General features: G+C 36.3%; 2 protein-coding genes across 3 annotated transcripts in view; one reads left to right on the plus strand and one right to left on the minus strand.

Annotated features, from left to right (window-relative positions):
• LOC148839412 (dynein axonemal heavy chain 6-like) overlaps positions 1–686 on the plus strand; it is a 132,053-nt gene extending 131,367 nt beyond the window's left edge. Inside the window, exon 87 of the mRNA XM_088935888.1 lies at positions 300–686. Coding sequence (XP_088792014.1) covers positions 300–512 — 213 coding nt within the window. The 3' untranslated portion in view covers positions 513–686. The remainder of the gene's footprint in view (positions 1–299) is intronic.
• lbr (lamin B receptor) lies at positions 687–17,274 on the minus strand. 2 transcript variants are annotated; one of them, XM_088905162.1, is made up of 14 exons: positions 17,134–17,274; positions 13,614–13,792; positions 11,603–11,767; positions 9,882–9,959; positions 8,555–8,741; positions 7,894–8,090; positions 7,506–7,560; positions 6,898–7,092; positions 6,636–6,739; positions 6,158–6,283; positions 5,207–5,375; positions 4,547–4,627; positions 4,344–4,466; positions 687–2,710 (listed from the first exon to the last, which is right to left on the minus strand). In XM_088905162.1, the coding sequence occupies exons 2-14, from the start codon at positions 13,776–13,778 to the stop codon at positions 2,550–2,552; spliced, it is 1,806 nt and encodes a 601-aa protein (XP_088761288.1). In that variant the 5' UTR covers positions 13,779–13,792; positions 17,134–17,274; the 3' UTR covers positions 687–2,549. The 2 variants fall into 2 exon arrangements, with proteins under 2 accessions (XP_088761288.1, XP_088761296.1); XM_088905170.1 differs by having other exon boundaries at positions 13,614–13,788; positions 17,134–17,269.
• Positions 17,275–19,060: the final 1,786 nt, after the last annotated feature.

Raw genomic sequence — 19,060 nt, forward strand, 5'->3', positions numbered from 1 at the left:
TATGCAATGACTGGAAACTGACTACATAAAACTAAGTTGTTAAACATTCCATTACAGAAAGCCTAACTTATCAGGAATACAGTAGATATGTTTTAGCCACTGCTGATACTGACTAACTGAGAGAACTGCCTGACTTGATAGATATCCATTTTAATAAAAAACAAACCAAGGACACAAACACAATTCAATTAAATAAAGAATATTAATTACAATTAACTACATACAGAGATTCTATTCATTTACACATTTTCTTACTATTTAGATGTATGGAAACTGAATGCACTTTTCTTCACGTTCAGATTGCAGATGAAGACGCACCCATCGAGACTGATACAGCTGATGTACTTCTGTACTATGACTGCCCATTATACCGTACATCCAAAAGGGCTGGCTCGCTGTCTTCATCAGGACTCTCAACTAATTTCATCACCGCAATCTCTCTGCCAACAAAGGTTTCCCCTAATCACTGGGTCATAAAGGGGACAGCCCTTCTAAGCCAAGTGAATGAATAAAGGCTTTCAGAATCAAGCATAGTTAATTTTTAAAAAACATTCCAAGCAAAATAAAGTGGGTGTCTTGTAATTCTTATACTTCAAAAACTGCACTTTCTTAATAATGAATCTTTGGAGAACTCTTTTTAGACTTTCTAAAACATACATTTAAATATCCAGAAACACAATGACACCTTTTACTGTAAACCTTTATTTTTTAACAAAAAAAAAGTACAATAAAAGCTTTCCATCTAGTGGACAAGAATGTCATTGTCAGCTTTAACATCATTTCCCACTAGATCCAATGCTTGAAAATACGTTCTCCCCTGCATTAAAGTGCAATGCCTTCATAAGCATTTTATGCTATTTATTTTTAGCTTTGGATTTTCATCCTGAATATCCAATAAGGTAATATGAGTAGCCTTTCTTAACCCATATGAAAAGGCATAGACAAAGACAAAATAAAAGGTCCTAGTGCATCAGAAAAGCTGTCTATAGCAGGAAGTAATACACTTTATCAAATCAGATACAAATTTAAAATAACTATTATAGAAATGAGACTTTCTGAAGGGAAGAACAGATTTTCAACTACCAATCTGTAATGGCTTTTTCTGGAAACAAATTCACTGTTATTGCAGTTTCATAGCACAAAGGCAGGTTCAATGCAAATCTTAATTGGCTACAGTAGTAATTTAGGCAGAATGTATTGAAGCATTGCTAAAATATCCACTACAAAATGTAAGATATACTACAAATACTGTTCTTCATATTTTTTTAAATCACAACAAAAAAAACTTTCATGATAAAAACAGGCAAGCTATACTATTTACATTTCATGTCACTTGTTCACACATTTGCCTTTAATTGCTACAAAGCTAAATATCTACAGTGTTTTAAGAGCACGATTCAATGGGTCTTTTGAATTCTAACAAAAGACATATAATGGCTTCTTCACCATTCTTCACAGTATCAGTAACTTAAGAATTACAATGTTAGACTCCAATCCACAAGTGGAAAACTTACGTACTTTTTAAGTACAATTTTATAAATTAAAAGTCATGCTTGCATTTCAGATTAAAACTACAAATACTAAAACATTAAAATGCAAATTTGTCATTTATTTCAAAGGCATATTAAATTTGTTTTAAATAGCTCACAATTTTGTTTTTCAAATAAAGGTTTCTGTTACCCATATTTTATGTGAACTTGCCACTTATGGATGTAACCAATTCCTTTTATTTTTTGCCTTCCCAAACAACTTTAAGCCATTATTTCAGTGAGTCAAATATCACTAGATTTCAGTCAAGAAAATACATTTCATAATTTGTGAATGTGAGGTAGAAAAGCCAAATTACAAAAACTTTGGATAATGCAATCTCTCCTATAACACTCCTTCAAATTACCACACTACATTTATGTAAGAAACATTGTACAAAAATATTTTAAAATACAGATTATGCCAATTGCTCATTTTCTACAATTTTCTGGTCCTGAGGGAAAAGTACTATAGTTACTGTACAGATAAAAAAAGAGCATTTAATTCTCCCAAAAAATACAATATACACAAGCAATATACCAAATGGTATATTTACAAGCAAAGCAACAAACTGCTAGAATTTAAGTAAAACCTTTTGAAAACTGACTAATATATTGTTATCATGGGTATGTATAAAAACAATAATGTATGTACATGAATATACATTTGGTGAGATTTGCCCCAACTGTGGCTGCTATTTTGATGGACGGAGAGCTTTTTAAGCACTGCTCTTGGACCAAAATGAGTTAATTTCCTTTGCCTCTAATGCTAACACTTGAATGATTAAATGTTTCTTAAAGGGGAATCATGACTAAAACACCTTCCTAAATTAATAAAAAGACTTAAGATGAGCTAGCCTCCTCTTAAGACATTTTTCCTCTGTGAAATATATACATCCTTAGATTTTTTGCAGTCCACTGCTAACATTTTCCTTGGAAGAAAAATACATTAAACAAAAACGGAGGTATATCACTTAAAAACTAAGCTGCAATTTTGAGTTTACGCACGTGGTTTCCAATTGCTCAGTAAATCCCAGGGAAGATACGATAACGCACTTGTCGACAGTACTCATCCCACGCTGATCCATATTTCTTTCGGCACTGGTGCTCATCACGAGCTTCACGGTGAATCAGTAAGCAAGTGAAATAAATGATGTAGAAGTATGGCAAAATGTGGTTAAATCCTAACAAAGAAAAAGAATTAAGTGCATTTCATTGGTGTTACTTTGTAATTTTTAAAATGCTTATCATAAATAATAATAAACTTTATTTTATATAGCGCCTTTAAAGGTGGCTTCTCAAAGCGCTTAAATCAAAAACAGTTTTGATATTCCCATGAACAAATTCTTGGCAGTTCCTGATATTTTCCCAGTTCAATCCAAATTTTCACTATGTAGCAGAATTAACATCTTTCTTCAGACACATCTCTATGTATCATGCAGTGTCATTAATCAAATGTCAAAACTGGACTTTTATTAGAATGAACTTCCCGATGATGGAAAAACTATAACCAAAGCTGGCCAGACACAGTGTGGATTCCTACTCCACAGTCTCAAAATAAAGGCATCATTTACTCTGAAATGCTAGAAAAACTGATTACTTATTTTGTTTTTTAAGTTAAACTGATTAAACTGTGATGATTGGAAAATTAGAAATTGATGGTCTTGCATTTGTTCCCTGACCTTATTTTTAACTGAATGTTTTTTATTAAAATATTTCAGATTGTAGACAAAAAAAATGCATTGGTGATTATTCTGTGCATAACAAGTTTAGAACTTATTCCTAAATCTGTTTCAAAATCAATACTAATAATGTGTTAGAATTACAAGTTGTAATTAATCTTATTATTCGTAATTCTTTGTGCTTTTGATCTTTTAATTTGAGTGTATGGACACAGCAGGGACCACTCTAAATAAAACTTTTAAGTTACCGTAATACACAAGTCACATTAAAATATTAATGTATTAAAACCTGTAACATTTAACAGCTATACTTTTACTTCCTTCACACACATAAAATAATGCACAAATAAATCCTGAGATGATAATTTTTAAATCTGATCTGAAGCACAGACAGAAATACTACATTCTGCCAAGTCAGCACCCACATGTAAGCATCCGCCCACCCCTCATTTTGATCCAAGTCATAATTTCACTATGCATGAATACTATGAATATGCATGAAACTAAATTTGGGCCAAAATACTCGGCAAAGATGGTTCTTCTGTCACAGTGCATGCGTTTACTTTACTGTTAAGACTTAAACTGGATATAACAATATCCATAAAAGAAAGTAGAATGATAATCATACACTGTTTTATGGATATGTTTGTTTGGTAAGATCAGGTTTCTTATACCTTATATAAGACATTAATTGACTGAGTTGGTACGAAGGTCCCCCCCATGTTTAATTTCCAATTTTTAACAATATGCCTGAGGGAAAAATTCAGAAAAGGCCTGGGTTTTTTGATTAATCAAGGTTTTCAATACAATTAATTTGGCATTTAAAGCCACGCTGCGGTGCACAAAGATCTAATTTATTAGTCAAGACTTTGGAGGCACTCACACTGCTTACAGCATGCATGTCACTGTCACGGCATGCTATGTCCCCGTCAAAGCCCATTACATTTCTTTCTCAACATAACCATACAGGGTTGATTATTAGATAGAGGCACACTCACTAATATTTTTATATTTGTCCTCAGAATTCAAATTCAGATATGGTTGAGAAACAAGAACATTCATTCATGGAGAAATTTAACCTTTACAAGAGTCCATTTCAACTGCACACACTACTAAGAATTCACCAGACACTCACCACAAGGCAGAGACCAAGCCAGTGCCATGATAATGTCACCAAGGTAGTTTGGATGACGGACAAAACCCCATAAACCAGAGACTAACAGACTCTTTCCTGTTGCCGTTCGAATGGTGTGCAGATCTGAAGAGAAAATAATAAGAATCAGCAACAATCTCCCATTGGAAAAAAAAAGTTATCGATATCAATAATTTTTTACTTACGTGACAATTCTGGAGCATAAGGATTTCTTCTGAATGCATTCTTCTGGGAGTTGGCTTTACGGAACACAAGGTACCCAAATGCTAAAGAAAATACAGATTTTTTAACAAAATAATTTGTGGCTTGTCTCCACCATTTCATTTCACCTGAAATTTGGTTTGAGGGTAATTCACTAAGGTAACAGTGATCAGACAACAAATAACATTGCACACAACAATACAGTTGTACAATTTTAAACATTCTTTAAAATTAGTAATTCTCTTTGCATTCCTACTTGACAATTATATCTTGGTATATATCCAAGCCCGCAACAACAATCAAAAGGTAGAATCTGCTTAAATTAGGTAGATCTACTAATGTTTTATTCATTTTTCTCATTCAGTGACTTGTCTTGGTACTTGATGAGACTTGGAGGATCCAAGATTAAATTGACCTAATAATGGACGAGACCAAAGTTCATTTACAATACTCAGAAGACTACTATAAGAAGTATGATTCATGAATCCCTAGGCCACTAACTATGGCATTTCACAAGGGCATAATACTACTTCATCATAAACTTCTGATATTGCATAGTACAGTGAACAGAAAAATACTGTTAATTATTTCTAATATACAGTGTGGAATTTTAATTTTAACAGCACAAACATGATCTTACTTACAATTAAGGATAATGATAACTGCTACCAGTGGCCACGACAGGTCATTAGGATGCTTCACCAAGTAATATGCCTGCAAGCTGTATGTAAAGGGCACCCAAACCAAATCTCCAAAAGCCAGCATGAAACCAAAGCCATCATGAACGATGTCCATTGTGGTTAAAATAGCTTCCTACAAAGAACAGATTCATTTTCTGAAAAAACTTACAAGCAAGTTTATCATTTTAAAATTCCTGCCATGTGCAAATGTTATAATTCAGTAAATCAATCATTTGATTTATTTTGAACCAATATATGTAGAGCCAAATTTTTTAGTTGTAAGACAATCACTCTGAAGTATTTCTTTGGTTAAGTCAAATAAAACATTTTATTGAGAGAAAATTTGATAACCACATGTCAAATGGTCACTTTTTTGTGTAAAAAAAGTTTCATATAAACTCAAAAGAGTTAAATGTAAAAGTGTAGTCTGTCACTCTTTTCCACTCCTACAGGTGCTTAGACAGACTCCAACGCTTGTCCTCCTGGCTGCAAATATACATCAGATTTATAACCCACGGGAGTGACCAATTACACACAGAGCCAATCATACATAGTCTTTCTACCTGGAGAATTTCATTTGCTCTGGATACCAATTATTCAATTACACCAGGTGTGGGTAATTTTCACTTCAACAGGGTGGATATAAAAAAGCCGCTAAATTCATTATCACCCAGGGACAAGACAAATGTATATTTAAAACAACTGTTTCGCCCATAACCATGACATCTTTGACAAGCAAAATGGACCAAGAAATTGAATGAGGCCTATGTATTATTACAACTGAGGTAGTACAAGCTATTGAAAAGAAAAATTACAAAATGATTACAAGAGACTTTAATCAGCATAGAAGAAAACACTTTACTATTAACAAAAGTATTTAAATAAAGCTTTTTTAGATGTTAAAGCTTCTCTTACCTCATGCCAAAGAGCATCCAAAACATATAAAAGTTGGAAGCTATTAACCAATATCATAGCCACGGAGGGATAATCCAACTTGTGAAGTTTCATTTCGGCAACCAGCATTGCCAAGTTAATCACAACCTGGAATTAAAATGAAACAAAAAAATGCTACTGTGTCCGAAGGTTTCTATATAATGTGTGCTTTGTTGTTTCACGACTTACTTCACATGTGACCCTCAAAAGTTGACTATAATAAGTATTTCCTTTTGACCACTAGATGGTAGTGTACACAGACAAAAGTCAAAACGAATATTATTTTAATCCAGCAGTTGCCCTCAGTTTATGCAGGTAACAGACAATTCACTGTAAATGAAATTTTAGAAGTGGCACACACCCTTTATGTAAAAAGGAAAAGCAATAGAAATCTAGTTGGGACACCTGAAGATCACATTAATCTAGAAAAGCATATAAAAAAAAGATGTTTACTACTCACCCAACCAATTAAACCTGGACGCAGCTCACAGAAGTATTTGAGATCAAAGTTTTTAATTCGTGGATTAAGTTCATGCCCAATGAAAAAATCATAAATTATGTTACCTAAAGGTAAAGGACAAAAGGAATTTCCAGATAAGAAATAAACATTTACTAATGAATCTAAGTGTGTTCTATTTTCCAATAATTATTCAAAAGGAATCATGTTTTGTTTTCCAAATAAAAACTTGGCACAGTGTTTTACTCTCAGCACGAACACTCACCAGAATTTCCACCAGGTGCAAGATCATCATTAGGTGCCCAGCGTGAGCGTACATAGAGGTAAACACTCAGGAAAAAAGAAAAGACCACTGCAGAGACTGCAAACTGAAGAAAATGCTCGTGAATGTAGCTCAAGTCCACCTGTTGATATACAGCTGTTCCTAGCACTGCTGCGCTAAGGATGACTGAATAAAACCCTGAAGGGAGGGGGAACAAAAAGACACAGACTTAATACTTCACATACAATGCTATTACAAACATCAAAGAAGATCTAAATTAAAAAGGTGAATGGAGATGTTTAATATGTGAGCCAAGTATAAGCAATTCACAGGTAAAAGCCCGTCTTTCTACATAGACCTGATGAGTCCAAAATCCAAGCCAGGGAACCGATTCGTTTTCTACCCTAAAGTAAAGACTGCTAAGGCAAGGCGAATGCTCCGTCGGGCTTGACTGTGGGTTTCTAACAATTGTGAGCTTTAACTGTTTACCTTCTTCCAATAAGGTACTTTGATTTTTTCAGTATCAAACCTGAAAATATGTATTTGCACTTTCGTGTTCATAAATGATTTTAAAGTAAAAGAACAGTAAAAATACCAAAGGGAGAACTTACCATTTATTCTGTATTTTAACTTTTTTCCACTGCTGAGAGGCAATCCCTCGACAACCTTAAATTAAAAAATACACGTAAATAGTACTTTTAAATTAAATTGATTTCGTAATTCAGAATTCTAAAATCACACAACGGCTCTAATTAAAGGAACAATAGCAAAAGTCTTAATAATCAACAGAAAATAACATAATCCTTATGTTACTGTAAAGATTACATTACTTCACAATAGGAAATATATATTGTGAAACATATAAGTATTAATAAGACATTTGTGCCAATCATTTTAGTTAAACAAATTTTAGTCCATCACCAATACAAGTACAAGTCATAAGTAACATTTAACCATTATCAATTCCAAAAGCAGAGATGGATTCATACTGTTCTTTACCTTCCCAATCGGCAAGAGGTAGAGGAATGCCTGAAAGAGGAACCAGAGCACTACGATACCAAAAACTTCGAAGTCCCACAGCGTTTCAATAGCAGGCAAGGCAGGAGGGAAGTTCAGGACACTGGGATCATCCAGGTTGCACATTAGCAGGAGAGAAAAGACAACGGCCGGGAGAAGTAACACCATGAAGAAAGCCCCTAAAATAGAGAAGTCAGATGAATCTTAAGAACAGGTAAACCTTACTCAGGATAATGACTTCAAGTGAAGTATGCCATGGGGTCAGATTTAAAAAGCTACCACCTTTCTACGATGACGGAAATTAATATAAAAAAGAAACAAGCAAGGAAAATGAATATTTTGGGACTATTATGGCAGAAATAATTTTAAAAAGCTCAATGATTACTTGTAATTGTTAACAATACATTTCTGATAGGGCCTCATCATGCTAAATGAGAAAGTGATTTTTAAAATGTCATGGTTATGGATTCAAACACTGCATTTACTTTAACTTGATTTTACATGTATCAACTACAAATGAGTCACTTTTTAACATATCACTGCCATTTTGGATCATGATGGTGCTGTAATCTTGTTTACTCACTTTAATGTAATTCAACATGTGTAGCGGCCATTAAGACAGGCAGTTTGTGTTGCGACTTACCTATCTTTCCTCCAAATTCCAGTTCAGTTGTCTTAGGCACTATGGATTTCTGAGACTTTAAAAGCACTTTCTCCTCTCTCTCCACCTCTTCTGGTTGAGCAGTTTTGGTAGTGGCTTCTTCCCTCCGGGGTCGCAGGTTGTAACGTACCTCCATGCGGTTCTTCTCCACTTCAGACTCAACCTTTTGCTGTAAAAACAAATCATTCACATTTCAACTCCCAAGAGCTAAAGAGCAAACAATGGAATGATTCTAAAAAGAAAGAGCTGACGTCTAGAATACCAATATATCACACATTCAATGAATTACTTTCAAACAAATTTACATGGTAACAATAAAATGCAATTGAAGAAATTCTGAAAAAAAGTTATGACAAATGATAAATACTTTTGCAAAGCTAACCCATTAGCCATTGCTATTAACTCACACCTTGCTGTATGGAGAGAAGCAGAGAAGTAAGACTCTTAAGCAGAGGCATTTCGTAAGTTAATCGGGGGCTTTTAGGCTACTCATACACTCATCATTAGCTTTGAAGCTCCTGACTGCACACATTACAATTGAACAATGCAAGAAGGAACTTTCATGAGAAGGGTATGTGATGAAGCAGCTCATTTTTAGTCTGCACTAGGTTACTTGATTTATATTGTTTAAAATAAGTACTGTATTATAGAAATCAACGTTTTAAGACAAACAAGAAGGAAGTAAAACTTTCAAATTCTTATAAATTGAAACAGTAAATAACACTATACTTTGGTAATGTTTAAAATGTAACAAGCCTGCAAATGTGCTGTTGTTTTATTCATATTCATCATTTTGAGTCATTCTATGCATTTTTAATCACTATGAAACACTCACTTTTGCTGATAAAAACATCATCAGAAATGGACAGAGCTTTAGCCAAAAATACTAATGTAATTATCATCAACCCTAAAATTACTGAAATGTATCATGTTATTCGTATTAGGATTCATGCATTCTAGTCCAATAATGTCAGTTGCACCATATTAGTCAAGCAGAAAGGCTTTTCAAACAACTTAATGTTTGAAGTTAATGTAAAGACGGTGCACTCAGACAAATCCTCTCCAGTGATGTTCTTTCAATGATACTAACTACTGAATAAGCACTGAATAAAAATAAATTAAACAGTAGTCTACTGAGTATAGAATCTCAATTTTTACATTAACCATTCATGTCTTACACTAAAATGAAGGAAACTGTTTGTAGTTTGTGGTTTGGGCTCTTACAAATAACTGGAATATTTTTACTGAGGTTTCCTGAAAATGTTGTAGACATCTCAGTGACATTCCCATTTCATTCCTCGCCTCTCACCTCAGTGATGTTATGGGCAGTGTCATTCTCCTCTTTCCTTTCTTGCTGATTGTTGGTACTGTTCACAACAGGCTTTGCCTGGGACAAAAAAAAGTAGATACCATAAAAAACTGAAATTTAAAGAGAAAAGGCTTGAAAATATACAGGGAAAAATAGTGTCACTGCTCCAGCAATAATTATAAAAAAAACAAATGCAAATATGTTGAAAATGCTGTTTAACAGATCACTGCAAGGGCCAAAGAGCAAAACCAAACTGGAGTCTCCAGGGCATCAGAAAGAATTCTAACTGATGTATGCTTCAATTAATATCACTGTCTAGAGGTAGACTTCATTCCAATGGTGTGAATAGTGACCTGTATACAAGAGGAGGTTAAATTCACACAAGGAAGCAAGCCATTCATTCTACTCTGCTGAAGTACAACTGTCTTCTGGGATTTGATGGTGGAGTCAGCCGATTTAAAAGAAATCTTATGCTTGTATAAATAAGACTATAAACCACATAAAAGGGATAACAAAAATAATCTGTGTAATTCATGATACAAAGTATAGTGTGAATGTACAAATCAACCGTTTACTAAGGCCAGTAACTGACAGTAGGAAGAAAGCATATTACTATGTAGCAAGTAACTGTCCTCCAACATGTCCAATGTCATAGACGTCTATTAAACAGTATAAATGTTATGCCAAACAGCTTTGCCACTTCCATCCCAATGAGAAATATTCTAATATTATAAAGAACAAACATACAAAGAATATATTCCCATTAATGCCACAGAAGCTAGTTCGTTGCATGGCTAACCATGGTGAAGCTATTAAGAAAAACAGACCTTCCACTGTGGCTATCCAGAGGCCCTTGTGACCTAAATCCAGAGTAAGGGTATCACAACTCAGACACACTTGGTCAGTCATAGGAGGTGAATTGCAACAAACCTGTAAGCTAGTTTTCTCTATAGATTTTGTGGCAGGAATGTGTCCAAGTCCCCCAGACTGGAATTTCTGATGTCAGCCACACAATGTATAAGCACCTACGTTATTCACTGCCATGTTATAAACAAGTATCTCTTCAAAACATGAACTTCTTGAGAATGTAAAAAACGGTACCGAAGCATTCGGTCCAAGTCCAACAGACTACGGAACAGCTTCTACCTCCAGGCAATAAGACTGCTAAATAGCCAACCTGCAGCTCCTTTAGCAAATCACCTGTAATGGCTGCATGGACACACAGTTTTCACTGTATTCAGCATACTGCACTACTTGTATATATTGTATACACCATGGACACATAGCAGCTCTACTCATATTGAGTTTTATTCAATTTCTATTACATCTTTTATTATGTAACCTTAATTTTGTGATTTTTGTGAGCTTGCAGAAAAGACATTTCATTGCCAGCAACTACTGCTGCACGCTGTATTGTTGTACATTTGATAAATAAACTTGATATTGCAATGTTCTTTCCTTTTCTTCGCGATTTCCTCCTCTGTTCAATTTGTTTGTACACCTCTTGGCCAGTTCATCTTTGTTCTTTACTGACTTGTCTAGTTAAATAAAGGATTATCATTATTCAATCATTGTGCTCCATTTGCTTAAGTCAGGCATATGTACATGGGCAACGCAAAATCTTTCTTGGACACATCCTGACGTACTGTACGTGTTGTCTATGTTGTAAAGCACTCAAAAGCGTTCAGTAAAGAATGAACTATAGAAAGTCCTTTTCCTACCACAGGAGACAGCTTGACTTCCAGGACCTCCTGGATCTTGGTCTCCTTGCGCACGTCTCTGCTTCGCGAGGATGAGCGGCGTGCAGGCCTGCCAGGGGAACGGGAGCGACTGCGCCGTCGGGATGGAGAGTTGGAGCGGCCTCTTCGCCGAAACCCCGAGATCCGCTGGAAAGGTAGAAAAAAAGGCCCTTTACACATACTAATAACACACATTTGGGGAACCGCAGAACAAACCAATCACGAACGGCTCCAAGACTGCCAGTGTACAAGCAGGTACAGGCTTGTGACGAATTTCACAGCAACCGTAATTCATAATTGGGTGCTAGCTGCAGATGTTCAAAGTGGAAGTAACCAAAAAATGGATCTAGAAATACACAGGTGTCACTCCATCACAGAAATTAAAAAAAGGATAGCACAAAATACACTGTTGCTCTCTAAAGTCTAGATGGACTTGGCTTTTCCAGGGTGATTCCGTTTCATTATTCTTTAAAAAAACTTAGTAAACAGTAAATTACTGCTCTTCTCCCTACACTATTGAGTATTGATGAGTCTATTGAGTTTTAAATGAATTACAAGCACAGGTAAAAAAGGAAATTAGAACAGTCAAGAGAGAGAAAAAATATTGCAAAGTTTGGAGAATGTTTCCGATAAGTGAATATTTCACTGAAGTGTTTACCAAGAGAGAAAACAGCTGATCAAAGAAAGCTATAACACTAGTATAGAAGAGTGACTTATTGCAGGCAATAGAAGAAAACATGACTGGTTGTATGCTAACCAGTTGTAAAAAAAGGAAATGAAGGAGACCTTCCTGAGATCATGCAACAGCAGTAAAGGATGCAAAAAGCTAACAATATGGCGTATTTACATTTTCAGAATTCAGTTTTATGATTAAGTTTCTCACAGAAGGTTAATTCTCAAATTGCTGGCAGTGGGCAATCATGGCAGTAGAGGTGTTTGGACTAAGAACTGGTTAATAGATAGGAGAGGAGTACAGATAAAGTGTAACTGCTCAAACCAAAATAACACATACAAAGATAGTAGACAAGAGCTTGAAGACACCTCTGAAAAAGACATGTGATTCTTAAGAATGTATTATCTTGAAGACAATACAAAAATGGATTACAGATGCAATAAAAAGCCAAGTAAAATATCTGGATATATAGTCAGAAATGCAGAATTAGGATTAAAGTTTTAAGCATACTATGTTAAAACTGTACAAAGCACTAGTAAAACCATATGAAGAAGATAATGTACAACCCTAGTCACCATATTACAAGAAAGATATTATTCCTATGAAATCTGCCCAGTAGAGAGCAACCAGTTACACAAAGGGTTTAAAGGAATCTCCTACACTGACAGATTAAAAGAACAGATCTTTATTAAATCTGAACAGAGATGAGATTACTATGAGGGGACTTGATTCAAGTATCCAAACAAATCTTAAATCCTTTGGACTGACTTTGTGAAAGCCTTTTTTCCAGAATCAAGTTAAAAACAAACCAGAGGACACAAGGGGAAGCTATGTTTAAGTGCATTTAAACCTGAGAACAGGAGGGCACATCTCTGTACAAAAAGTGGTGGAAGTATGGAGCAGCCTTGCTGCACTGCTGTCAAAGATGATACCCTGACTTGTTTCAAAAAACATTTGAAATGCATAGGTGACCTAGCTACTAGCCATCAAATGAACTAGATGAGCCTTCTCTCATTTGTAACTTTCTAACTTATGTTCTTAAGTTGGACTGACATAATCAATAAGAAAAACCTTTGTATGCAAACATTTGGGCACCACTGTAGCTTGGATCTTTCTGAATAGTTTGCAATGTGCCTTTTTTCAAGCCTGGGCACCCATGTCCAGAAATCAAGACTTTGCACTAATTCAGATTCATTTTAAGAACAAAACCTTGTAACTGTGGCATATTATGGCCTTATCTAAACCCCCTCACTTGTACAAAGTACTTTAAGCAATGTCCGCTTTTAGAGAATGGGCTTTAGAGAACACAGGACGTCTTACCCGAATATCAGATTCCTTCAGTTCCAGTTCAGTGCCATCCTTGTACTTCACCGTGTAGAGCTCAGTGGCAGCATCAAAATTCATCACCTTCACCTCATAATAGAGACTGCTACCAGGCCAGCGCCCCATCACCATCTCCCCACTCTGAAACTTGCTGCTTGGCATTGTCTAAAACCTACCTAGAAGCAAACAATTTAAAAATAAAAAAAAAAGGAATTTAAGGCGCCCAACTGGAAATTGGAAAATAGGAAGAACTCAGTTTCTCAGAACAGGGGAAATTATGCATATAACATAGCCTCCTATCTGGTTACTCTAAAGAAGATTAGGTCACAAAACAGTAAGCAATTTATAAGGATTTGTACAATTAATGTTACAAAGAACTAGTCTTAACACTCAACAGTGTGTTGCAATAACTTTCCCATCTAGTGTAAAATATAACTTATTTCATACTTCAACCACATGGCAATAAATTTGATGGAAAATGACAACGTCTGTTTAAGGATTGTACATTTCTGACATCTAAGAATGATAACCAAGTCTAAAAGTATGAATATGGCAGAACTTGTGATTCCGAAGTATGATTCAGCTGCTGAGCCTTTTTCAAGTGAGCTACACATCAACACGGCTCCCCACTCAAACATAATGCAGACTTCTTATGAACCCACAAAATCCTTTTCAGACCCGGACTGTCTTGTACTGCATCTACTTTTACTTTGACATAAAATTCACAGGAACAGTATTTTTCAAGTTCACTAACATGCCAGAATAAACAGTAAAGGGGCACTGTACTCTTACAGTAGTAACAAATACTAAAGCTGGGATGTAAGTAGTTTTGTGAGCAATGTGCTTTTCACCAAACTGCTGACACAACTATTCCCAGCGTGGTTACTCTGAAGGTTTGAAAACAGACAGTTCCATACTGCTTCTTTTGTTAACTTTGTCAATAGCCATTGTACAAAGCAATCAGCAACATACAGATACTTACTGAAAGTCCTTTATCAGATCTCCCTGAATTATCCAATCATACAAAAACACACAACTCTGATCCTTGGTACGTAGTTACCTTGTACACAAGGGGACGTGTAATGGGATGTGCAATTATGTTTCTTGATTTTTTAATGTTTGCAGCAGTACCGCCTCTTTTGTTGATGTTTCTTTTTAGGATAAACGGACCGCAAGTGAACAGAAGAAAAGAAAAATCAGCAGTTTAAAAGTGCTGATGCACACACCAGGAGAAGACAGTGGCAAATCTGTTTATAATTCACTCCATTACAGCCATTCATTCTAAATATGTAAATATTAATAGAAATCACATTAGTAAGTCACACAGTTACTAAATTTCTTTAGCAGAATAGACAAATGATATAAATTTAAATGTCTAAAACTCAAAACTAAAATATTCCATATAGTAAGTAATAAATGTATAACTACTGTATTCCAGTATGACAGTACTGGAATTTCAGGAGCTAGATGCACCAGTAAGAAAACGAGATCCAGTACTTTATTTCATTGCCAGGGACAGTCCAACAGCAGGTCAGATGGGGAAACTGACAGAGCCACAAGCAACACTGCTGTCACATTTCTAGAGGGAAAGCTGGTATCACAACGGTGTTACATACGTAATATAAAACACCTTATCTTAAAATAAATAATACCAGGAACAGTAAAAAAAAATCATAAGGTTGCCTTGGCGAGTTTTAGTACGGTATATGTCAACCTATCCCTTAAATGATACTCATCTCAGTGGCCCAGTTTGCAGGCTTATTGGCTTTGAACATGATCTAAGGGTGTCCCGAGTCTTTTGTCTCCTTTCCTCGGTGATCATTATTCTTCTTATTTATCGTTGTCATCCTGTAAAGAGCTTTGAGAAGCCACCTTTAAAGGCGCTATATAAAATAAAGTTTATTATTATCAACTTCGGCAGCCGGGAAAACCTCTCGCCCTGGCCTGGGAATAAGGGAGCCTAAGAGGCGGGGCCTCGCACTAACTTACTTTAACCCAGTCTCTTCTGGGCGGCTGAAGGATTTCACATTTTAACGACTTGAGAGAAATACAGGCTGCACCGACAGAAGTGAAGTTTATTTATATGAAAGTAAACGCATAGGCGGCCCTGTCTAGACTGGATGTTAGTGGTCGCAGACTCTTCTCCACTCGGCCAGACTACTGAACACTGAAAGCGGCCAAACTTTAAAAGTCCGCCACGTTGTTCCAATAAAAGCAAGAGACTGCAAAATGTTGTGTTAGACGTACAGCACAGAGGCCCGAGCAGCGCCGCAGAATTTCGCTTAAAACAGGAAATTTGGCCTCGCAGTGTCCTGGTATCTCTCTGTACATTTAAGCAAAATGAAACCTCGCATTGCCGCGCTGAGATAGATGCCCTGCTCGTGTTTAAAAGCAAGAAATGAAAATGCGTCACCAACGTAATTCCGGTTTAGCGCCGCTCTTTCTCAAACCTGCTGTAGTGGGTTCAGCTGAAGTGAACATGAGCTGAACAACCTGACATAAAAACAGCCTGAAAAGAGCTGCACCCCGATTTTTACAGAGACGTTTGGTTGTGGATATGTACAGCAACATAAAACGGCAAAAATTGCTGCTTGTTTTTTTTTTTTACTAAATGCAACATTGTCGTCTTGTATAAAAAGACAAGTTCGAATGAGTTTAAATGAGTTACAGTACAAAACCGTATGCATTATAAATTATGCAGGCCACTTGGTAAATATATATATAAATTAAAGGTGGAAGACGGGCACGGACTCTCGTTTCAGTTTCACCAAGTAACGGGTCAGAGAATGGCAACAATATTCAGAAATTAAAATCTCCACCGTTAGGAGGAAACAAGAGTCCCGAAACAGTATCGGCTCCTTTAACAAACAACAAACCGGGTGACACCGGAGTGGAGGGAAAACGTCACGATTCAAACATTGCTGGCGTTTAAACCCAATTATAAAGCGTGTGATGCAGCGCCGAGCGCCAGGAAACGATGCAAAAACAATCTGAGCAGGTGCGAGTCGCCCCCCAGTTACTGAACATGAACTGGCGCCAGAGTCAAATCGAAAACTGGAAAAGGCAGAAAAAACAACGAGAAGACACAGACACGTTATTAGGCCTTTTGCGCGGAATGAGAGAAACAACGCCCTTAAGACTACGTTTACCCCCAAAAAAATACCGACAGACAGCTGTGGTTATTATTACGCCTCTAATGGTTATTATAAACCACAAAATGCACCTTATTTCCACAATCCAGAGATTAAAATAGGGGGGAACCGCCATCAAAGCGGCGGGAAGTAAAGAAGTCACCAGGTTAAACCCAGCACATGCAAATTCGCCCTTAAGGGTTAACTTTGAAGGGTTTTCGCGATCTCTGGTTCGAGTTTTGCGCCTTCGCTCCAGTTTTCACTTCACGGATCCCGAGGCAGAAGAGGCGACCACAAAACAACATCGGCGTGCAATTTACACCCAAAAGTTACTACTGCAATCCAGAGCCTGCTAACCAAGTGAAAACCAAATGAAGTGTGCTTACCTTGGATCCACGTACACCAAAATCAGCGATTATGACCCAATATGTGATGTAATTAGTTTAAAAACGATTAATAATTATAAGTCTAAACAGTACGTTCCACCTCCCTCTTACAGGCAAGCCCCTGGCGTCGGTGATAGCGCGAAGGCTACTGATTGGTCCGTCAGAAGGAGTTTGAAAATTTCAAGCGACGCTGATTGGCGGGGCGGGGATCACGGGTCGACAATGATTGGAGCTAAGGCGAAGTCAAACAAACCGGCTTGTCCTGCAGCTCTTTGAGTCTTGTAGGCGAGTGACACAAAATGGCTGCGGTAGAGAGTGGTGTTCTGAGCGCGGGAGCGGAGAGGCTTTTGCTACCTCTGTTAAAAGAGTATGATCACCGAGTGAATAAACCGTGCGGACTTACTGTGATTTTGTGATATCCACTGAAATAAAAGTTTCGTTTAAAAAGGTATAGGTAAATAAACCATTGCACATTTTGTATATCTGTATTTTAATGTTTTTACAGTGACTATGAGCATATTTTGCACACACCTAACTGTATTTATTTTGTATTACTGTACGTATTTTAATTTTTCGTCAATTCATATGTCTGTTTCTGCTTGTTTTGGTCTGGGCTGCTGTAACCTCAATTTCTCTTCGGGATCAATAAAGTCTTATCTATTTTGCGTTCCGTAGTCTGTTGCAACACACTCAGGAAACCAACGGGAAATCCTTTTATTTAAACTCAGGTGCTCAATTACTTAACATTTAAGCAATTGTGCATTTCCATTTGTTGCTAGTAACGTACACAATAAGGCAACTCTGATATAACTTTGCTCTCCTGATAGGCAACGTCAATTAATATGCACTTCAGCATTACGCTAAAATTGGTTTATTGTTTCTTTTAATTTCGCTATGATTTGGTCTAGGCAAATATCACACTTATAAAAAGGTTAATCTGTATTATTAGCTTGCCTTATAAATTCACCAACAGCATTAAATGAAAAATGGACAACGACGGAGTGAAAAGGGGGGAATTCCGTTACTTGAGATTTTTAAACCCGGCTTTTGCCGTAAAAGTCAAATTCGTGTTTAAAAAAATCCATTTTTTTTTCAGATCTCATCACCATCAACACTTAATGGAATTATTTAGATTCTGTCTTAATAATGAATATCTCCGTTTTGTCTTCAGCACATTCACAGTTAAAAAATCATCTATAGTTCAATGACAATCAAAAAATTGATTTGTCTATTTTGGCTTTGGATTTGGAATGTGATACAATTTCCTTCCAGGTTTCGTTGTTCCTACCATTTAATTTTCTCAGTTTGTCAAAAAGAATGTAATGTAAAAACGTATTGTTCTTCACACAGAATACAGTCCCTTCCTCTGCCAAAAACTACAACACATCTTGGTACCAGACATTGCAGATGTGTTGTCGTATTTCACCAATAGATCAATGATAGACTCAACCTAGTGTGATCACATGATACTGGTAAACATAAAAGGGTCTGTTTGAGGTGAATACATCAATATGCACAGACTATAGTGGGCTTATCAGGAGCTGAATCAGCTTGGAAAACGTACGGTGATTGTAGCGGTTAAAAACACAGTACTACACAAAGGGGATGTGTCCAATCAAATCAAAGAATGGAGCATGAGGTATGCATCAGCTCTGACATTCTTAAAAAAAAACTCTAAAGAAGGCAGATATAATATAGGTATGTGCAGTCAAGTCACAGCTGTTACAGTTAGGAGGAACATGTGAAGAAATCATTGAAATTGCTGCCATGTCATTCATGCCTCAGTGCCCTATTTCCTAATCTCAACTCAAGATTAAGAGTTAAATTAAGGACAATGTCCAATGTGGGTGTTGTAAAATGCTACCTGATATGTGTCTAAAATGCACTTGAACGTTTTAGTTCAGTGTAAGAAATGTACAGTATAAGG

This window comes from Atractosteus spatula, chromosome 2, assembly GCF_055471065.1.
Source record: "Atractosteus spatula isolate fAtrSpa1 chromosome 2, fAtrSpa1.hap1, whole genome shotgun sequence".
In the NCBI taxonomy this organism is placed as follows: Eukaryota; Metazoa; Chordata; class Actinopteri; order Semionotiformes; family Lepisosteidae; genus Atractosteus; species Atractosteus spatula.

Excerpts from the sequence above, each read along its gene's own strand:
- lbr (XM_088905162.1), bottom strand. The coding sequence starts at position 13,778 with ATGCCAAGCAGCAAGTTTCAGAGTGGGGAGATGGTGATGGGGCGCTGG. Across the intron at positions 5,376-6,157 it reads TGGATGCTCTTTGGCATGAG|GAAGCTATTTTAACCACAAT; the intron begins GTAAGAGAAGCT and ends TGTTCTTTGTAG. Across the intron at positions 4,467-4,546 it reads TTATGCTCCAGAATTGTCAC|ATCTGCACACCATTCGAACG; the intron begins GTAAGTAAAAAA and ends TTTTCTCTTCAG.